The sequence below is a fragment of the Miniopterus natalensis genome, chromosome 8 (assembly GCF_054644295.1).
Source record: "Miniopterus natalensis isolate mMinNat1 chromosome 8, mMinNat1.hap1, whole genome shotgun sequence".
Classification (NCBI taxonomy): domain Eukaryota; kingdom Metazoa; phylum Chordata; class Mammalia; order Chiroptera; family Miniopteridae; genus Miniopterus; species Miniopterus natalensis.
The window spans coordinates 76,948,680-76,972,247 of NC_142088.1; the positions used below are offsets into that span (position 1 = coordinate 76,948,680).

Genomic DNA, 23,568 nt, shown 5'->3' on the forward strand with positions numbered 1-23,568 from the left:
ATATACGAGGCTACATCAGAGTTCTCCATGCTCTTCTATTTTACTCACCTGTCCCCACATTAAATACTTCATACCACTTTCCACCTCTAAATTCCAAAACTGCCACCAAATAAAGAGGACATACTACCCATGAGATTAAAAAACAAGTAAGTATTGACAAAAATGTGAGACTATCTTCTAGATGCAAAGTATGTTCAGATGAACATGTACCTCTGGGAGGCTTGGCTTCATTCCACCTCTGACCACTGCAGCATGGATGGGCCTCCCAGGAGTACTCAATTTATTAAAATCCCACTCTAATAAAATGTTTAATATGCTGTAAAGTTCTTCACAAACTATACAATATATCATTAAAAATGAGTGGCACAACATCACCATTTATGTCTCTAAATTTAACTCAGAAATAATAAAAAATGACTCAAAATTCAGAGGCCTGCTTCTATTCTTCAAGAATTCTGTCATAATCCTAGTTTTTATTATGATGATTTGAAAGTTACCAAACACCAGTCTGAATAAAGAGAAAACTGCAGACTTTCTGATACACCCTGGCTGCTCAGAACAGCTTAGACACGGGCCTCCCTGGAACTGACAGGAATGCCAGCTGCAGGGTCAGTCGGTGAAGGTCCATCCTGACCGTGTAGTTGTCACAGTGCACATCTGTCCACATCCCCAGACACACTAATCCTTCAATCCATGAAGTTCACTCAGGCGTCTACTGATGCTATGTGCCTCCGACAGGTAGAAATAACACAGGTAGCCATGAGAACAAATGCTTAGATTCCTTCATTTCTGACAGAAAGTGGGTTGGACTACTCACTGAGTCATTAAATCTCAAGACTGAATTCAGAGGAAAAAGACAGCAATCAGATGCTCACCGTTCCAGTGAATGTGTTTGCCATTCTTGTAAAAGTAAATCTAAAAATTCAAAACAGCGCCTGAAAATTGTAAAGAAAAAACATGTAACTTAGTAATTTGTATGTTAGTGAAAATAAAAGCTTTTTTCTTAAATGACCCAACACTACTTTTTATAATTGATAAATTTCTTCTAATTTTTATGATTTAAAAAATGGAACATAAAAATGGAATCAGAATTGACAAAGTCAAAGCATATTAAAAAAAAAAAGTTAAGCATCTATGCTGGTCAAAGAAAAACCGCAGAGCTAGGCTAGCTGTAGGGACAGGACACAGAGCTCCCTGCCCTCAGAAACCTGAGCTGCACAGCAACAGCACCGACAGGGCGCACCCTTCTCACTTGTTTTATCCTACCTCAAATAACAGTGGATACAAGACGTAAACATGCACAAAAGATTAACGCACATTACAGAATCAGGCAACTGGTCTTTGCGTTAATTTCACAGAATGCCTTGCACACAAAAAGTAAAAAATACCCTGAAAAACAAACAGTGTTTGACAAATTTTCCTGCAAAGGTCCTACGTAATGCTTAAAACATTTTTTTCTAGCTACTCAACCATTTTCCTCTCCTCAATCTTTCAATGTCCTTTCTTTTCAAGCCTTTTCACTTTTGTGATCTTTCTTTGTCTGATTCGTGCACTGAAACAATTCCAGTCTCATCTCCTTTGGATTACATCACCACTTTGGGTGAAGTCCAGGATATCCATCTTTGTAGGAATAAATCTTAATAATTTTAGTAACCCATTCAAGGAAACCAGTCAGAAGGTGATCTTTCTTGAATGACCAGATTTTCTTTCCCATGATCTTCCCAATTCAAAACCTCATAATCCATATAACTAATGACTCAATAAAAATCTTTAATAAGCCTTTAACCTATGCTTGAGATACAGTGGTAATCAAGACACAATCTAGGGAGCCCGACAGACAAGAAATGGTTACCATGTGCCAAGAGCACAAGGGGCTCTAGAAGCACACAGGAGAGGTCTTTAACTCAACTCTAGGGGTGTCACAGTGTGGAGTAGGAGAGTTGTAAAGCCAGCTTTCTTCAAGGAAAGGCATTGACGAAAAGACCCACATCTTTTCCTCACTATCACTTTCCCCACCCCTGCCCCAACCTAGGACAAGTTTATTCTATTTCTACCCTTTTCCCCATGTTATTTCCTGGTCTGACTTTTCTTGTCTCTCTGTTTAAATGTGGGTGTGCATATGTCTATATTCATTTATCTCTTAGTGAAAACAGCAATCTTTAGTGCTAATTCTTGTCTTAAATATTAATCAAAAATATCACCTGTAATTAGGTTTTGTTTTCAACTTTTTAGACTAACAGCACACGCAGAAGCCTATCAATGTTGGCATTAAACACATCATTAACTAAACACATTAAGTTAGAACTTGTCTCTCTTCTTCTACTCCTCATTCAGAGGCAGCTCAAGTTTCAGCTTTCTATGAAGCTCCTTGAGAATGTATCTGCTGGTTTTAATCGCTGCTCTCTCTGAATTCCTAAATCCACCACATATGCTGTAACTCACTCTCACACTGCTTTGTGTAATTGTTTTTAATCTCTCCAACTAAATTATAAACTTCTGTAAGGCAGGGAAGTTATGCAATCCATTCCTTACCAATTCTACAAAGCAAAGCAGGTACAGGTTAAAGCGGAAAAGTGCACTGCCTTGGCTACACCGCCCACTTTGTCTCTCTTTGCCTTTCTAAAGGCAGAGAGACTGGGCCAGATGGTCCCCATTTCTCCTTTCAGCACTAAGACACATGGTTATGCCTGACATTCACTCTGAATGAAGAAGGGAACAGCAATCTGGATGAGGCTCAGAAACTGATGAAGGGGGTGGTATTTCTATTGTCACAGTGCTTGTAGGCTGCTACTCACATTTAGCACCAGAGGCCAGAACTGTTAAGGGTTATGAACAGACTGAACTGTGCTAACCCAAAGGTCAGATGTTGAAGCCCTAATCCCCAATATGATGGTATTTGGAGATGAGGCCTTTGGGAGGTAATTAAGTGGGGCTCTCATGATGGGACTGGTACCCTTCTAAGAAGAAACACCAGAGAGCTTGCTCTCTTTCTCTCTGCCATGTGAAGACACAGTGAGAAGGCTGCTGCCGTCTGCAGCCACCCTCATTAGAAACCAACCACTCAGGCACCCCAACCTAACTGCCAGCCTCAGAACTGAGTGAATACAGTTCTATTGTCTGGGCCACCCAGTGCTTGGTATTTTGTTATGGCAGCTTGAGCCGACAACTACATCAAACGTCCTGTAATGTTCACCACAAAGATCGGTGTCACCTCACTGTAGCAACTCCGCCTTAAACAAAGGAAAAGCACACTGGGAATTTCTCTAGGAAACCTGAAACATCAGTAATGATAGCAGCAAATTCTAATATTGGTTCCCATTTATTAAGCTTTTACTGTCAAACCCTTTCACCTAAGTGACTGGATCTGCAGAACAACTCTGCACAGGGGCCCTCTCATTCCTAACAGGTCAAACAGTACGTGGGAGGAAGCAATGCTTCCACCCAAGTCTGCCTCTTCCGGAACTCATGCCATTCCTATACCTTTCTGACTCTGCACGCTCATCTCTAGGGAGAGCTGAAGCTGCTCTGCACTAATCCCAAGGAGAAGCTGAAGTGTGAGTCAAGGGCAGATTGCATTCCTCAGGTAGGTACAATTCCTCATGCAGTTCAAAATTAAGCTTTTTCAGTGGAAGGAGTACACTCCTTTCTTCCGGGCTTTATACAGTTGGATTACTCCCCTTCTTTTCTTCTACAAGCTTCCACGTAACTGTAAGATGGATATGGGGCCGCCGCATGCTTAAAAGGATCCCCCATCATGGAAACCTGGCAGGACCAGCAGAAACCCTAGGAAAGGTGGGAAACAGCAGGCAGCTAGCATACACTGGGTGCTAAGCATGAGAGGGGAGGGCTCTACCACTGTGCTAGAATCAAGACAAAACTATAGGAACAGAGCCAACAGCCTCTCAAAAGACTGTGACTCAATAGTCAAGAATCACAAATCCCAGCTAGAAGGGTCCTTGTCACTCATGTGATCTAGGACAGCTCACCAGGACACAAGACAAAACAGGGACTTAGGAACAAAGCCCTAGCTAGCTAGCTACCCAGGTTGTATCTTCTGGGTATATCTCCCATAACTGTGTAGAAACAGGTGGTTGGTCAGAATTCAGAATCCCAGAAATCATTATCAGAACATGCGAACACATATATCTCCTCATACCTATGTTACTATTAAATTATTGCCATTAATTTTTACATTTTTTTTTCTTGCACGTATGTAGTTACTGTCTTCATTCAAAGAATGGAGTACACCAGTGATATAGGTAGAGAGACTATCTCAGGAAAAGATGTACAGGGGGTCCTCTCTCCTTCTCCCATCCAATCCCCAATTCTACACACACACAAACACACACACACACACACACACACAAACAAACTCATTCTCTCTCTCATGCACGATGCACACACAAATAATAGAGGTTGTCCAAATTTACTTGCCCAGGTATTTAGATCATAATCCTTCAAACCAAAGGTATTTATTGCAGCAATCTTAAATAATATTAAACATTTTGAACAAACTTATTCCCATTAGGAAAATTTGAAATTTGTTTTGGTTTTTAAACAATGCAAAAATAATAAGAAAACAGTTTAAAAATTTACCTTCTAACTGCAACAGACTTAGAGGTACAGTTGCTTGTTATGACAGGTATTAGCCTAGGGATGTGTGTGTGCTGTGGAGAAGACAAAAAACAGAGAAACACTTGAAAATACAAAAACAAAAGAAAACTAGGACAAGCACTTCCTTACTAACCTACCTAAAGCACTTCTATATTCAGATTAGACTTTCACTGAGTTTAAAAAGTATCGCTGTATACTGCCAAAGGCCATAACAAAATTTACAGAACCAGACAGACACCATACATGTAAATAAGTATAAACTTAAAACAAATGGTTGGAATAAAATCTAAATTGCCTGATCAACAGATGTCTGAGTGCGTTCAAAAGGGGTCAGCAGAGCAATTTATTTAGATATTGTTTCAATGGAAATGTCCAATAATGGCTTTGAGTTTAACATTTGAAGACGGCAATGCAGGCGGTAAGAACTAGAAGTAATACAAAGTAGGTAACCCACAATAATCAGAATACTCTGCGTAGACTTTAGTTAATATCAAGCCCCAGCTGCAGGGGTTGCCACTGGGAAAAAGGGACTTGAGGGTGGGGAACAGTGATCTGGAAAACTTTCACTCTAAGCCTTTGTGGATTTTACTGAAAGCTTGTACATAAGTTACTCAAATAGCTACTTAAATCTAAATAAATGAGTTTAGAAAACTGAACTAAAGAGACTGCTGTTTCTATGCTTATGTGTAATTAAGTAAATAACAGTTACAGGTGAACAAAGCCACGAGCACCAGCACCGAAAGTGGAGTGCCAGGGACTAGGGAGGAAGGAATGGCAGCGCAGCCAGGGCATGGAAGCAACAGGGCAGAGACTCGGAAGGTGGAGATGTTCAAATATTGAAAAGCAACGGTGAGTCAGAGAGCATCACCGCAGCAACCGCACCCCGCATCCACATCCGCGTGACGGGATGTGAAAGGCTCGCGTGCCAGAACCAAGTGGGAGAAGGGGCCCATACTGCACATAAGGCATGGTTCCAGCACATGCAGTCACGCCAATGAAAAACGCCTCCAAACGCTGCTTACTGAGCACCAGCATTTACCACTTGCTTACTCTATGTATGGCCCAAGACATACTTACCCGAATGATTAGCCTAACCGCTACAACACCAGAAGTGGCCATAATTTTGGCACTGTTTGGAATTAAATTAAAGATAGTCGGCATGATGGCTTCAGCTCCGTGGTCAAACTTATTCCCCAGAACTGATGACAGATGCCTACAATAAGAAATGAATACTGGGCTGCAGTCGTGTTTCTCGCAAACAGTGAAGCATATAAATCTAACATTTTAGAGCCTTCACTTAGAGTTATCTAGAAATAAACACAAGGGTCTGAAATCTTTCCAAGGTACATGTAGAGGAGTTGGCAAACAGCCATTAGCCCAACAGTTTGTTCCTTTTTAAAATAAATCATTTCCAACTAATTAGAATTCAAATAGCAAAAAAACAAATTTATCATACACTAATAAAACATAAACATGAAAAAGCTCCCTCACGCTTTTTCTCTTTCACCCTTTTATTTTTAACATAAGATATTCATGCTTCAAAATGCAAATGCAGCCAAAACCTTTAAACAGCCACAATGCCATCTTATGTCACTGCTTCTCTGGTATTCTGACATACTTTCTAACACAGAAGTTCCAGCTTCAAACATTGATAAAAATTTACAATATATATTACATGCCTTTAATTTCAATTTTATAGCTACAGTGCTCTTCTAGAAACAATAAAAAATTCTGATAATCATGCTATATCTTGCCAGCAAAATGAATGAAAAGGCTGAGAAACAGAAGTTTACAAATTTCTTTTTCGGTATTATTAATAACAACTGCTTCAGAGCTAAGCTATGGAATATAGTTTAAAATCTGTCATACTTTACATAACTGGATGAGAAATATTGTAAAAGTACTAACAGCAATGTAACTGGAATGGGTCTTTGAGACTAGTTAGAAGTAACATTAGAAAGACCCATCAGACAGACCCCGTGAACTGTCTGTGAAGCCTGTGCTGAGTCTATGTTAGGACATGTGAGAATCTGGAGCTTTGCAGTCCTTACCCCAATGTGATACAAGCCTCCCGCACTACCTGAGACCGCAGATCCTTAGCAGATAGTTTAAAGGCTCCATCCAAAAGTCGCAAATGTTGAAAGAAGTTATCATAGTCAGCAGCACCAGCCAAAAGTAAAGATCTAATCTTTTTTAGCTAATGGGATAGAGAAAATTAGGAGATATACAAAACTATTCCTAAAACAGAACATACAAAACAATAGAAGCCATCAAATATGAGAGATCAACATCAAAGTTAAATGATACAGAAATAGTTTTCCAAAAAGAATTCAGCTAGTTAAATGGTAGCTAATATAATGAACAAATCTACATCACAAATAATACAAATAATTTTTAAATGTAGTATCTGTGATAAATACATTACAATTCTACAAAATGCATTTTTTAAATTGGAAACATTTTTGTGTATACATGCTAGCCTAATGATAAATTAACAAACAACCTTCATTTTAGCTTGTAAAAAGCTCCTCCCCCCAACTTACCTTTCCCCCACACTCACTCCAACTGCCATTTATTTAATGAATCAAAGGAAGTAGCAATCCTACAGTCTTTTTTTAGTATCCTCCACTGTATCTTTACTAAATAGCTGGTCTGAATTTGAAATAGAAAACAACAGCTTTTTTATCACCCCTCTTTTTGCCAACCACTGTAAAATAGCTGTCCTCAGATCAGATACACCTTCCCTTTGATGTTCAGCCTACTTGCTTTCCTTAATCTACTTTTAAAAACAGACAGAACAGGACTTCCTAGCAAGTGATATGAAGAAAGGATCAGAGGCACACACACTGAAAATGCCACTAAGAGCAGGCTTCACTTGCTAAAAATTATAGGTTTAAGTCCTTACCCAGGTGAGAGTGGAGGACATCACCAGACATTCCACAATTAGATCTTTGTTAAAAATATAGGAGCTACATAAAAGTGTAAGTTGGCATGTTTTACAAACAGAAATGTAAGTGAGGTACTCTACTAAAAGGTAAAATGTTAATGCAGTAATTTATATTTAAAATATTTACTACTTAAAATTCATTAGGGCTGTACCCCAATTTCATAATAAAGTGTTTAGAACATATAAACAAATCTAATGACAATGTAATCAAATGAAGTCAATGCTTACAGCAGTTACTCTTTGCTCCCAATCATGCTTGTCATCAGACAGTATTTCCCTAATCTTGTTTATGGATTCCTCAAGGTCTCGGCTGGAATAAATCTGTAAGCAACATTAATTTACAATCAAAAGAAAATTTAAAGAATAAAAAAGATTATTTCTTAATTACTAATGAAATCAAGAGCATTTAGCTAGTAAAATGAATCATTTCATTTTCTGGAAGAATCTATGAGATAACATCTGGACAGATGTGTCTTAGGGTGAGCTTCTTCCCTACTTTATGTACCCACTAGGCCTGGTGCCCACGCATGGGTAACCGAGCCTCAAATACAGCCTTACTGTAAACCTAACAGATGACTTCACATTCAAAGAGAAAGAGGCCTGCTGGGGAGCTGTCAGTGATGCACAGGTCCTTTACTACTAGTACAATATATAACACCACATTATACCTACTTAACTTTAATCACTTTCAAATCTACTTTTTCATTTATCCCCACATCTGATAAGACAGGTAGGGGAATCATCACCTAGGAATGAGGCATGCTGGAAAGGTCAAGGACTTAAGGATGAACCTTAGTCTAAGATGCCTGTAATTTTATTTATACACATATGGCAACCAAACAGCAGTTAACAAGCAATTCACATAGACATAAAATGCTATAGGAATCCAGAGCATGGATAGTCAGTGTAGACTAAGAAAAGTATTGTTACCTCCAGTCATTAATAGATAACTTGGAGACACTCAAAGCCATTAAGAAGATATAGGGCTTCACCCCAACTTTTATCAATAACTTTTGCTTCACCTGTTAGGTACTTAAGTGAAGCATCAAGATGGCATAAACTAAGCTTTATTAAGCCACTCTTCATAGCTTTCAGACAAGGAAACACTTTACATTTACAAACTTTTCTTTCTAAGAAAAACCCCTAAAGAAGCATGCTTCTTTGTTCCCTTTGATGATCTAATCACTTTTTTCCTCTTTTATGTAACCTGACCCACAAATTTATTACTAGAGCAAGCAACTGCTTTCTAGTTCTTACTGAAAGATCATCTTGGGCCTTGACTTTTGCTCTTCATTTCAGCTATAAAAGGCTCCAACATTTTCTTGTCTGCAACCTCAGATCTCCTGTAGTATTAATAGTTAAAGTTACCTTACCTAGTAAGGAACTTCCCATATCACATGCTTGAAAAGTAAAATTTGAATGAGCCTATCCTTGTTTTTAACGAAAATCAAATATCTTCACTCACCTGCACTACAGGTACATCATCGAAGGCTTTAATAAAATCCTCTTCATCAACAGCACCAGCTCCTTCTTTTGTAGCTATAAAAGAATTTTTTAAATGTAAACAATGTGCATTAAAAGAATCTGAATATATAAAATAAAAATTACATTTTGGTAGATTTGTAACCATTTCTTTAAAGCTTAATAATATTTAGAGCGTTGTGAGCCCTGGCTGGTTTGGCTCAGTGGTTAGTTGGCCAGCAGACTGAAGGGCCTGGGCTGGATTCCTGCCAAGGGCACGTGCCTCAACTGTAGCCTCCAACCCTGGCACCAGCTGGGGCGTGTGCAGGAAGCAACCAATGGATGTGTTTCTCCATGTTTCTCTCTCCCTGCCCTTCCACTCTCTCTGAGAAGCAATGGAAAAAAATATCCTCGGGAGAGGGGGGGAAAAAAATTTAGAGCGTTGTAGAACTGACAAATATTAGTGATTTTTAATATCAAGATGAAATATAGTAACTCCATTATATACATTAGCTTAAAGACATTTAAAGAGACTACTTATTCAAGGATGAACAGTCTAGCCTTTAAAGGATTTAGATGATTTATATTCTATTAATGTATAAGTCTGTTTTTTTTGTTTTACATGCTTACTGATTTTTAGAGAGAGGAAGGGAGAGGAAGAGAGAAAGAGAAACATCGATGTTACAGCAGAGCACCAATCAGCTGCCTCCCCCAAGCCCCCCTACCCCCGCCCCAGGGAACTAAGCCTGCAACCCAGGCATGTGTCCTGACCAGAAATCGAACCAGTGACCTCTTGGTGCATGGGACAACGTCCAACCGAGCCACACCACCCAGGGCAATATATAAACCTTTTGAGAGATTACTAATAAACAGATGTAATAGAAAATTGAATTCTTCAGGGAATAAGATTATACTATTGTTAGAAATCTAGTATAACAAATTTGTGGAATATTCGAATAAGTCCTAAAGAATTAACAGTTTCATTTCAACTTTATATTAGCCTCGAAACATTCTCAATTCCTTTGAACTCACGGTAACTGTCAACATTTCATTTATGCATCAGTAGCAAGTTTCCCCTATAAGGCTGTTGTAAGATGCTTGTATACTTAAAAGTTAATTGCTATCATTTAGGAGAAAGTTTTTTCTTTTGCTAATACGAATTCCATACATAGAATAATCTTGTGACATCTTACAGTTGTTTTCATAATAAAGGTTTCAAAATTGGTGTCTACAGTCATCCTTGTAACCCTCATTAATGATTGATACTGATCACTGTAAGTGCTTTTCTAGAGCTTCTTACCAGGCAACAACTCTAATGTTTGGTGTCCGGGGGTACCTGGATGAAAAAGGACTTTATGGACAACTCCTGGTAGCAGTATGTGTGCCATCCCCCCGATGAATAACCACTCACACTGCACTCACACAGGCCAGCTATAAACAGTTGACAGTCACGCACTGAGACGGGGTGCTCTGTTTCTGTTCTAGTGTCAGGACTGGATCCCACTGAGCAGACAGGTCCCAAGTGCCTCCTCTGTGTAAGGCACTGCGCCACGTACCCACCCATGGAAGAGGACTCTGAGACTTAAGGAATCTGACAAGGGGGAACCAACAAGAAAATTCATAGCCATGATGCTAAACAAAATGGGGAAAGATGAGATTGGGGCTAAAGGGGAAGACTGGGCCGATATCTCTGCATAGTTTACACAACTGAAATTTTTGGGAGGAATTTATGGGTGAGAGGTGGGAAGGAAAAGAAGTGGTCAGATTGTGCAGAAATTATCGAAACCTTGCTTGTGGAACTGATGATACTCAAGAATAGATGAAGAAAATGATTAGAAAGATTGTTCAGCCCTAAGAGGAATGAAGTACTGATACATACTACAATGCAGATGAACCTCAAAAACCTTTATAAAAGAAGCCAGACCAAACATCACATTGCTCTGAAATATCTAGCACAGGTAAACTCACAGGGAAAAAATGCGGATTGGTGATGGCCAGGAGGTAGGGCAAGGAAGAAATGGGGGGACGATGTATAAAGCATGTGGAGTTTTCTTTTGGGGTGATGAAACTGTTTTGGAACTAGAGGTGGTAGGTGCACAATGCTGTGAATATACTAAATACCACTGAATTATTACTTTTAAAATGGTTAATGCGATGTGAATTTAAGCTCAGTAACAAAAAAATAAAAATTTTTTAATGCACTCCCCCAAAAAAGGTTAGAACGTCACTGTCTGCCATCAGTGCAGCTCCTGGTGGCAGAGGCACTGCAGTGGCAGCAAGCTGCTCCCGTCAAGACGTCAAGACTCCCACACTCTCGGGCCAGTTCAGAGCGGGAAAGACCAGCAGGGGACAGCATTCTGATGCTAAACCTGACCCCAGCTGTAACTGAGCTCATCCTGCAAGCTCACAGTGAGCAAGGTTCTAAAAGCAATGGCAACACAATATTTTAGAAGTAAAAAGTAGGAAATCTGCACATAAATTTACAATGTGACAGCACAATGAAAGTATATAATAAGAACTCAAACTGTTCAAACTCGGGGGTAGAAAGCGGGATTTGGGGAGGGAATCTTTGTAAATCAATTTTCAAGCCTCAAGGAGCTAATCCCTACCATTTACTTAATTCCACGTCTATACTGGTCTCACAAGGAATAATGCCACCTGGAGGAACAAAATACACTTTAAAGACAGAAGGCACAATCTGACTTCTGGATAGTCTGTTTTGATGAATAAAAACTGGCTAAAAAGGCCCCATTATAGTTTCAGGCATTGCTGGATCCCAGTAATCAACAAATGCCACCAGGGCACCCTCCTGCTCTTCCCCTACCTCTCAGCTATGTCTTCCTCCCTGTGGCTTCATTCTCCTGCAGGCTCCACTTACCCAAATGTGGCAACACAGCCGCTCAAATTTACATTCCTCCAACTCATCACCATGGGCGGACAGCACAGTAACTAAAGATGAACCAGCAGAAACACACTGCGAGCAAGATGGCTTCACTTCTGAAGGACAAGTACCACGCACATCTGGTTTCAAAAGCTTGCTCAGCTGACCCCACAACGCCACACAGGACCAGTCTTACCTGAAGACTTGGATCCAAGAGTGGTTGATCCAAGCCGACGGGTGGTCCCCGTTCCAGCATTTCTCCGCGAGCTTGGTGGAGCTTTGGATGATGTAGAACTAGCAGAGGAAGGTCTATTACCATCCACAGAATCTTCATCATCAAAATTCTTATCTGATGAGTAAGCACAGAAATCACTGTGTTTTTTTTTAAAAAAAAGTACTTTTCACCAAAACTTAAAACCACCAGCCTTAGAGATGAATGGTTTGCCTCATCTTCTGGAATCTGAGGTGCCCATCCACGGTCTTTTCAGGCCTCAGGTAAGTCCAGCACACAGCCACAACCCTCAAGTTCACCTTCACATATCTCCTGCCCATTTTGGAAAATACAAAACACATGAGGAAGAAAACAACCTCTCATAAAGCCACCACCTAGAAACATTTTGGCATATTCCTGACCATTTTGTCATGCAGTTTTAAATAATAGCTGGCATAAGACTATATATCATATATCATTTTGGAATACTGCTTATTTCAAATAAGTCAATGTTTCAACATGACAAAATATTCTACATAAACACCTTTTAATGGTTGCACAGTACTTTTTAACTGGAAAATGCCACAACTGAAACACTTTCATTGTTAGACATTTAGAATAGTTTTAATACTTCATTAGAAATAATATTGAGACAAACACCTTCCTACTTGCATTTTTATTTGAATTTCAAATAATTTTAAGAAAAAAATCCCTAGAAGCAACATTACTGAGTCAAAGAGTATAAATGTTTTTGATGTATACTGCCAAACATATCTTCAGAAAGGTCATATAAATATATTTTTTTCCTGGAAGTTCAAAGAAGTGCCCACCTTGCCACACCCTTGCCAAGGATGATTATCATTTTTAAACTGCAAACAAAATTTGATAGGTGAAAATAATGCCTCTTCGTGAAGCTGAACACTTTTTAAAAAAAAATTTTCTTAAATCCTCACCTGAGGATATTTTTTCCATTGCTTTTCAGAGAGGGGGGGGAGAGAGACAGAGACAGGGAGGGAGGGAGAGACATCGATGTGAGAGACACATCGACTGGATGTCTGCTGCATGTGTTGGGGCAAGGGATTGAGCCTGCAATTGAGGTACGTGCCCTTGGCTAGAATCGAATCCAGGACCCTTCAGTCTATGGGCCGATGCTCTAACCACTGAGCTAAACCAGCTGGGGCGAGGTTGAACACTTTTACATAAGTTCCTTAACTTCAAAATTTCCTAAGCAGCAGTGAATCCAATCAATATTCCTCAAGTTTCGTTTGAAATTGAAAAAATAACAACTTATTTGGGCCTTTAAAAAAAAAAACAACAACATATTTATAAACAACATTTTGATGACAAAAATTAAATCTATCATGGTGCACTATACAGAGTACCAAAGGCTTATATAGAATGTGACAGTCATTCATATGGCTGAACAAAAAACTTAAGAGTAACTAAAAACAACAAAAAAGAACACTAACATCTGTTACTGGCAATATTCAAGATTTCTGAAAAGGGGTGTTAGATCTTTACCGGTAAGTCTAAAGTAAATAATTGCTGCCCCTAAACAGATATAAACAACCTGTTTTTCTTGATCTGTTGCTTTTTAAGCTAAACTATCAACAGCCAAGTCTTGCCTCAGGACCCTAATGTTTCTTACAACTTACCAACAATCCACTTTGAATTACATGGCTTCTTTTATTCAACATTAAGTGGGGGAAACCCATCCTTACAGATGTATATCCTACAAATCAGCTTCCTTCAAATTTCCCAGATCACCCTATCAAGCCTCTGCTTATGTTGTTTCACAGATGGTTGTTTCAATCCCTAATCAATTTCTTATCGATTCAGATATTCGGTGACCTATTAACATAGACCTCCCATGTGGATTCAAAAGGTGATTCTTCAACTACAAAGCACATTAATAAGGCCCTTACCAAAAGTAAGATTTAGTCTAATGTAAAGGACAAGAACACCCAAACGAGGGGTCGCCCGCTGAGCACTGATAGCACTGGCAGTGTGACAATGACTCTTCTCAGCTGATCTGTCCTCAGGGGAGCTCCAAGAGCATCTGAACCATTCCAAGGGCACGGTCATTAATTGACCATGTTGAAGAACTTCTGTCATTATTCTTCTCAGAACAGTAATAGTTCCAGTTGGTGGGAAAGGTATGTAATGGAGGAAATGAGGACACTATTATACTTCATTCAAAAACTCATGTAAATTGTGTTTAGTTTTGCCTTTCTAACAAAGGCAGGCATGACATTTAGAACTGCATTCAACCGCCAACAACAAGGCAAACAACTGAATGGGAAATGATATTTACAAACAACAGCTCAGACAAGAATATATAAAGAACTCACACAACTAAAAAACCAACAAACACTCAAATTAAAAAACGGGCAGAGGACCTGAAAGACACCTCTCCCAAGAAGACATACAAATGGCCAGCAGATACACTAAAAGATGTTCTACCTCACTAGCAATTAGGGAAATGCAAATCAAAACTACAAGGAGATACCACCTCACACCTGTTGGAATAGCTATTATCAACAAGACAAGTAATAAAACAAGTATTGGAAGGTTATGGGGTAAAAGGAACCCTCACTCACTGCTGGCGGGAATGTAACTGGTACAGCCATTGTGGAGAACAGTATGGTAGTTCCTCAAAAAATTAAGAATAGAGTTACCACAAAACCCAGTAATCTCTCTTCTGGGTATCTATGTACCCAAAAAACTCAAAAACATTTATTCACAAAGATTTATGCACCCCTATGTTCACTGCAGCATTATTCATGGTGGCCAAGACATGGGGACAACCAAAGTGTCCTTCGAAAGAGGACTGGATAAAGATGATGTGGTACATGTACACAAGGTCATTAAGAAAAGACAAAATACTACCATTTGCAAGTACATAGATGGCTCTGATGAATATTATGCTAAGTGAAATAGTCAGAGAAAGCTAAGAACCATATGATTTCACTCATATATGGGATATAAAACTGAAACTCAAGAGACACAGATAATAGTGTGGTGGCTACCAGAGGGAAGCGGGGGTAGTGAAGGGTAAAGGGGACAAAATATACGGTGATGGAAGATGACTTGACTTTGGGTGGTGGGCACACAGTGCAATATACAGGTCCATGTATCATAGGAATGCACATTTGAGGTGGATTAAAGATAGCGGCAGACTGAGTGGAAGCTTCACTGACACTCTCCCAGGACCAAATTGGAATTACAACTGAAATATAGAAAAACCATCCTCAATAATCAACTGCAACTGCAGAGGAGCTGGAAAGCACCCTCAAAACCAAGGATGTAAAGTGGAGACAACACAGAGATTGGTAGGAAGTGTGGATGTGAGAGGGCTGGCTGGGCTCCCACAGGTAGCAGCTGAAGGTCCGGAGGGATATCTCAGCTGTGGGGGCTCCCATTGAGGACTGTGGAGCCTAAACCCCAGGCTGGCTTCCCAGCCCAGAGCACCAGCACTGAGAAAGATGCCCACAGAACATCTGGCTGTGAAAAGCAGCAGGCTTTCTGCTGACAGTAAGAGAAAGCTGGAACTGCAGGCACCCTCTTAGAGATAATGCACAAAGTTTCCTGTGCAGCCACTCATCTTGGGCTCCAGCAAAGGGAGGGCAGAGTCGACTGGAGCTGTGTGAGGACAGTCTAGGGTTGGGGGCTCTGGAGACAGAGCTCAGAGGGCACCCCTCTGGAATCCTGTTCAGGGCAGAGGACATCTTTCACAGACAGACATGTACCTTCCAAGCAGCTTTTGCCTAGCAGGGAAGCAATTTTGCCACCCTGCTGGAAAACCTCTCCCCCTACCCTGTACGGTTTCTAAAGCCTGAAGCTCATTAAGAGTCTGATAACAATCAGCCACCAGACCCTGTGGAATTTCTACAGCCTGAGGCTCATTAAGAGAATCAGAATAATCAGCCTGCAGGCAGAGGTGGACCTTAAAGTGCTTTGAGTCTTTGCCTGAACTGCTTCTGGACCCGGGCCTTGGTAAAGCAGACTTTGGTGTGCATCTTGGTCCTGTCCAAATGCACCCACCAACAGAGGGGACCTCAAGCCATGGTTGTTAATAGCTCCAAACAGGGTACTCAAGGCCAGTCACAAACAGCATCTGACATTGGCCTGCACCAGAGACCTTCCAAAAAGACTGAGAGTGCTAGCAGGCCTACCTAATACATAGAAACCAACCCAAATAGGCAGCCAAAATGGGGAGACCAAAAAACAAGCTCCAAATGAAAGAATAAGAGAAGTCTCCAAAAAAAGAGCTAAATGAAATGGAGATAAGCAATCTATCAGATATAAAGTTCAGAATCCTGATTGTAAGGGTGCTCAAAGCATGAAAAAAAATATGGAAACTATGAAAAGTGACCAGTCAGAAATGAAGCATGGCATAGCAGAAATAAAGAATCAACTGGAAGGAATAAAGATCAGATGAAAGGAAGCTGAGAACTGGATCAGCAAATTAGAAGACAGGGAAGAAAAAAATCACTCAGAGATCCAAAAAGAAAAAAACAATTAAAAAACAGGAGGACAGTCTAAGGGAGCTGTGGGACAACATGAAATGTAACAATATTCACATCATAGTAGTAGTAGAAGAGGTCGAAAGTGGGCAAGGGCTAGAGAACCTGTTTGAAGAAATAATAGCAGAAAACTTCCCTAACCTGGTCAAGGAAAGAGTCATACAAGTTCAGGAGGCACAGAGAGGCCCAAGCAAGAAGAATCCAAAGAGGCCCATGCCCAGACACATCATAAATGAAATGCCAAAAATTCAGGACAAAGAGAGAATCATAAAGGCAGCAAGAGAGTAGCAATCTGTGACCTACAAAGGAGCTTGCATAAGGTTGTCAGCTGCGTTCTCATCAGAAACTCTACAGTTCAGACGGAACTGTCATGAAGTATTCCAGGTAATGCAAAACAAGGATCTGAAACCAAGACTACTCTATTCAGCAAGGCTATCATTCAAAATAGATGGTGAAATAAAGAGCTTCCCAGACAAAAACAGGCTAAAGGAGTTTATCACCACCAAACCAACACTGCAGGAAATGTTAAAGGGACTGCTGCAATTAGAAGTAGAAATAGAAGCATTGCAAGAAATGTTAAAGGGATGGCTGTAATAAGAAGAAATAGAGAAACATAGGCATAAAGAATTAAAATGGCAATAAATAAGGACCTATCAAGAATAACCTTAAAGACTTTAAGGGAGATATCAACAGCAATACAATCACAGTCACTGACTTTTAACACTCCACTGACTTCACTGGATAGATCTTCCAGACAAAAAGTCAACACAGAAACAGTGACTCTAAATGGCACACTAGATCAGATGGGTTTAACTGATATTTACATGACATTTGACCCCAAAGCTGCAGAATATACATTCCTCTCGAGTGACCATGGGTCATTCTCAATAATAGACCACATGTTAGGACACAAAACAAGTCTCTACAAGTTCAAGAAGACTGAAATCATATCAAGCATCTCAGATCACAAGGGCATGAAATTAGAAATCAACTACAGTAAAAACACTCAAAAACCTTCAAACACATGGAGGCTAAATAGCATGTTATTAAACACTGAATAGGTTACCAATAAGATCAAGAAAGAAATAAAAAACTTCCTGGAAACAAATGAAAATGAACACCCCACAACCCAAAATTTATGGAACACATAGAAAGCAGTCCGGAGAGGGAAGTTCACATCACTGCAGGCCTAACTCAAAAAGCAAGAAAAATTTTTAGTAAACTCTCTAACCCTACAACTTAAAGAATTAGAAAGCTTCTCTCTGAAGGCTTCCAGACCAGGGCTTTGTTTGCTAGGAGTTGTGTGTTTCTTTACTACTGCTTCCATTTCATCAGTTGTTACCGGCCTATTCAGGTTTTCAGACTCTTCCTGATTCAGTTTTACATGATCTCACTCATACGTGGAATCTAATAAACAAAATAGACTGAGCAACAAAATAGATCCAGAGACACAGAAGCAGGGAACAGACTGATGTCTCTCAGTGGGAAGGTGGAGGTGGGGGAGTGGGTGGGGAGAGATTAATCAAAGAACTTATATACATATATGCATAACCCCAGGACACAGACAAGAATGTGGTGAAGGCCTTGGGGGGGGGGGGCATGCGGGTGGAGGGGATCAATGGGAATAAAAGGGAGGATATCTGTAATATTTTCAACAATAAAGAAAAATTTTTAAAAAGAAATGGATATTTAAAATCTGTTGACCAATGTCACCCCAATAAATACAAAAAAAATGGGGGGAAAGAATTGCACTCAGTTATGGAGAATTACTTTCAATAGTCCAATTTCATTGGAATTCCTGGGATTTGTGCTTGTGGCAACGATGGATTAGCAAGGACCAGACTTAATCTCTTAGAGTAAATAGCTAAAAACCAGACAGAATGTATAAAACTACTTTCAGACAGGGACAGGCAATGCAGAACTGTGATCCCTGAGAAAAGAAGAACAAGGTAAGTTATACAAGCCCTCTTTTCTGCCAGGAGACAATTTCCAGGCCACCAAGTACATGGGAACCCAAATTGAACCTGGTAGCCTTGCTGAATTGAGAAAATGAAGATCGGAGTTCAGAAAGACTGAGTTGGCTGAAAGTTACAAAGAGTGCTATAAAAAAGGAAGCTGCCCAAGAAGAGAGTTCTAGAAATGTACTAAGTTCTAGCCATGCATGTGTGAGTAAAATTCTACAAGGCAGGGGAAAAATGACCAGGAATCTACAAAATGATTCTCAAAGTTTATACAAAGTAGGAAGATCTTCAAGCACCAGTGTTCTGGGTGACTCCCTGGAGGCATTCAATAGAGACTTCGAGAGGGTAGGCCTTAGTAGCAGAACTGAACTATTTCTGGAGTGAAGGCTACACTAAACCTACCTGATGAGAGTTTGAAACAGCCTCAAGGGGATTAGACAGATCTGCAAGTAACTTAACTGCTTTGCCAAACAAAGCATAACATTCTTTAAAGTAATAAAAGGAAATGCAGACACTCAACAACGTAACATTCACAATACACAGCATGTAATCAAAATTTCATAAACACTATGATAAGCAAGAAACTGTGACCCATAATCTGGAAGGGGGGAAAAGTCAGAAAACAGTAATGACAGCGATAATGAAACTAGCAGATAAGAACAATACAACTGCTGCCCAGCCAGTGTAGCTCAGTGGATTGAATGTCCTCCCATGGACCAAGAGATTGCTGGTTCAATTCCTAGTCAGGGCATATGCCAGAGTTGGGGGCTCGATCCCCAGCTGGAGGTGTGTGCAGGATGCGGACGACTGATGTGATGTTTCTCTCTCATTGATGTTTCTCACTCTCTCCCTTTCCCGTCATCTCTCTTTAAAAATGAATAAAAATGTGTTTTTTAAAAAAAGAACATTACAACTGCTATAACTATGCGCAAGTATTAAAGGAATATATAGACATAATGAGAGAAAAAGATTTTTTAAAAGGACCAAATGGAACTTCTGGAAATTAAGGAAACACAGTACCCGAAATGAAAATTTCATTGAATGAGATAAAAAAATGAGATACTGCAGGACAGAAGAAAAACAATTTAAGAGAATTTAAACACACAGCAATAAAACTTAACCACAATTAAACAGACAGATGGGGGAGAGGGGCTGAAAAATTAAGCATCTCAGAGACCTGTGGGATGGTATTTAGCAGTCTAACACACATAAAACTGCACTACCAGCAGGAACAAGAGAGGAAAAGGCCACATTACCTACAGAAGGCTTCAGCAGAAACCACATGCACTACAAAACACAATGATATCTTGAAAATGGTAAGAGTATTACCCTAGAATTCTATATCCAGCAAAAATATCTTTTAAGAATAAAGGCTAAATAAAAATTTATTCAGGCAAACAAAAAAACAAAGAATTAGTCACCAGAAGACCTACCTGCACTCCAAGAAATGTTAAAAGATCTTCAGGCAAAAACAAAACAATACAAAATGGAAATTTGAATTTACACAAAGAAATGAATCACACTGGAGACAGTAAATATGTGAACAAATCTAAGACTTTCTCATATTTTAATTACTGCAAAAGATGCTTAAAGCAAGAATAAACCACTCAACATTTAGTTTTCACTCTTTATATTGTCATGTTATGGGCAGATAACCTGGTGGCCGGTTATCTGCCCATATGGTATATGGTGGCAGTAAGGAAATAGGTTGTTGTGTAGGATGCCACACAAAAAACAAGCTAAGAAAGCTTGAAGAAAATGAAAACAGTTCAGATTCTGTCCTCAAAGGGCTTATATTTTTAAAAGTTAACTATAATTTGTCCAAATTTACTGAAGATGTCACATATGGTGTGCTGCAGTGAGAAAGTGCATGATTCACCTCCGATTTCTGTATGGAAACACCTCCCAAGGGCGGGAAGGACAGAAAAGGCATATTGAACAGCCCGTGGAGAGTTTTTAAAAATGGAGCTCTAGTAGTCTCCTTCAGTCTTTACTGACCCTTTGGAAAGAGATGTAGCAGGCTTACTTATCTGATTTCCTGACCAGATTAGAAGAACCTAAATATAGGAATAGTGAGAAAGGGGGGGTGCAGGAGTTGCACAGAGTGACGTTAAGAAGTGACAGTTGAAACCCAGACAGCTAAGTAGAAAGTATAAAAAGTTCTTTCCGTCTCCAGCAGCACAGCTAGAGGAGCTGCCTCCAAGCATGCCCACCTGCAATGGGTGGTCATACAGAACTGCACCGAACTCCAACATCTGAAGGCCCGCAACTCCTTTAGCTACAATGGGCTGATTCACTGCAAGACGGTGGGCGTGGAGCCTTGGCCCACGGCAAAGATATGGTAGTCATCATTAAGTGGAGATCCAGCCAGTGAAAGCCGGCCACCTCCTGTGTGCACACCTCCATCAACAAGAACACTGGTGCCACCCTGAGCAGCATTCTGCACATGACCTGCAAGAACAAGTACTGCCTGAATCTGCGCATGGCAGGCATCAGCAGGCCCAGTGCCACCCTGCACAGCCAGAAGCCTATGATGGTGAAGAGGAAACACTGCCCCACCAAGAGCTCCCAAGCACCCTCTTTCCCCAAAGCAATAAAGGTATCAGCTAATTTTCCTAAAAAAGATTTAAAAAAAATTTTTTTTAAGAAGGACAGTAAACCCTCAATTTTGCTGACCTCAATTTAACAGACAAAATTTCAGGTCCATACGTCATATGTGAAAATTAACACCCTGTTAATTTTAAAATGCTTTTAACCAAGATTTGCTTATAATTAATAAGTTATTTTTTTCATTATTAATTCACTGTTATTTTTAACAAATTTTAGCAAACAGGCCACAGACTGGAAAAAACACACTGCAGTAAATTCACCAACACAAAAAAATATTACATATCTACAACTGTAGTCTACATATTCAAATTCAAGAGTCACCAATCATAAACAATGTTCAGCAAATGATTAAACGTGATCACACCACGTGACACACGGTAAGTGGTTCTGTTGTCCCCTGGTGTGACTTTCTACACCAGTTTTAACAAGTGTGGGCCTATGTTCCAACCTACACTAAGCCATGCCCCAGCAGTGTGTATCTGTATACTCACGGTGCCTGGTGAATGCATGCATTCACTAGGCCTATTAAGTATAAATTTAAAATTACAGTAATACATATAGAAAACTTTTCTATAAAATTAAATATTTTTTTTGGTCAATTTTTTTAACATACACATTCGGAAACCCTACTTTATTATATAACAGACTTTTGGCTTAACGGACACCCCCTCGCATGAATTAGTCTATTATATTGAGGTTTGCCTGTATAATAAGCAAACACACACACAGAAAAACCCACAAACCCGGACTGTGTAGAATGCTAGTGCCAGTGCAGAGGTCAAATCACATTTATACAATTTAACAGCACAACAGCAGGTGTTCAAACTGCTACCCTGCACCAGCAGGGTTCAATTCTTTTTCATGTGCTGTGTCAATGAAGAAAGTAACTCTCATTTTCTGTCTGGATGGGAATTCAGGGAAACAGGAAAAAGAGTGCACCAGATTCGTTTTCCAGATTAACAGCTGGACACACTTCTTTAAATTTAGACATACTTCGCCTGAAAAGGAGTTTGGAGGGTAAACGCCAATTGATCATACTATTTGAAAACTAACACACTATTTAAAAATAAGTTTACCCTGCGTTTCCCAGCTCTATGGACACCTAGAAATGAAAATCAAATAAAAAGGTTAGGCTCTCGGAAAGGTACCCAGTTTCAGACACCTGGGAGACGCTCTTGTGTAGAAGGTATCATTCCTTAATTGGACAAAAAGGCTGTACTTGCCACTGCACAGCAAGTACAGAGTGGATCCACTCTGAATCCAGTCCAGGATGTGCAGCCTCCCAGTCCCAGCGTCTAACATACTTCAGTGCTACTCAACCAAACAATACATAATGAACTCTACTAGCCATTTAAGTTCACATTTTCTTTAGGCTTTTCAGCTTAAGCAGATATCTTTTTTCTAGCGCTTTAAGGCAAAAACTTGCGTGAAAATGAGTATTTTTAGCTATGTAAGCTTGTGCTGTTATCAATTTAAGGTTTTTCACATAATAAGACAACCTACATTACACAGAAAATGGTCTTACAGAAGGATTAGTCCTCCCTAAGCCCAGAGAAATGACTAATTCTGTCTCCTACCACCACTGCAGACTGTCACCTGAGAGTCACTTCTCCTATGCGCAGTCTGGGGTACAAACCTGGAATAAGGGAACTGAAGCCTTCAGTTCCCAGCTACCATCACCTCCTTTACGCCTTTAAAAAAAAAAATCACCCAAGCTCCATGCTTCCTTTCACAGCACTGTGATGAAACATTTGAAAATGACTCATGAAATTTTTAGAATGACACTAATTTTCACAGCACTGTTACGAAACATTTGAAAATGACTCATGAAATTTCTAGAGTGACACTGTAATTTTCACCTAACTCAATCACCCCACTCCTCGCAACCCAGTTAGTAGGCACGGCAGAGTGAAAAACACCATCAAAGTAGCATGCCAAAAGGGACTACTGATACAAAAGAGATTTTAAAACACAGAAGAGACAGGATTCTTGGGGGGGGAAACAAAAAGGCCAGAGTACAGTCATCTGCGCACTCAACACAAACAAGCAGAATTCTAAAAGCTGAACAAGTCTGTGACCTTGTCTTGAACAAGTCTCTGAACTGTGGTCAAGATGCTAGAGGAAGGCTGAAGAGCGACCAGGGCTGACACCCAGGGCAGAGCAGTCCCTTGGCCAGGCCCCAGCCGCATCAGAACTGAACTTTCATCAGGCAGCAGAGGGGAAGACAGACAAGCCACAAACAGGTTCTATGGGTCAAAACGATCAGAAATACCTTCAAATACCACTGTGGCTATGGGTCTCAGTCTAGTGGAGCACAGAAACATATCAGACTTTCAGTCTGGTGTCAGAAACATGGA

General features: G+C 40.0%; 1 protein-coding gene across 9 annotated transcripts in view; it reads right to left on the minus strand.

The window, feature by feature from the left end:
• The window catches only part of CLASP1 (cytoplasmic linker associated protein 1), a 267,488-nt gene that overhangs the window by 107,886 nt on the left and 136,034 nt on the right, over positions 1–23,568 (minus strand). For all 9 annotated transcript variants that reach the window (XM_087819914.1, XM_087819916.1, XM_087819919.1 and 6 more), the window contains 7 exons: positions 12,100–12,252; positions 9,027–9,100; positions 7,790–7,882; positions 6,666–6,811; positions 5,692–5,827; positions 4,597–4,667; positions 876–935 (listed from right to left, as the gene is read on the minus strand). In XM_087819914.1, the coding sequence (XP_087676040.1) occupies positions 876–935; positions 4,597–4,667; positions 5,692–5,827; positions 6,666–6,811; positions 7,790–7,882; positions 9,027–9,100; positions 12,100–12,252 (733 nt within the window). The remainder of the gene's footprint in view (positions 1–875; positions 936–4,596; positions 4,668–5,691; positions 5,828–6,665; positions 6,812–7,789; positions 7,883–9,026; positions 9,101–12,099; positions 12,253–23,568) is intronic.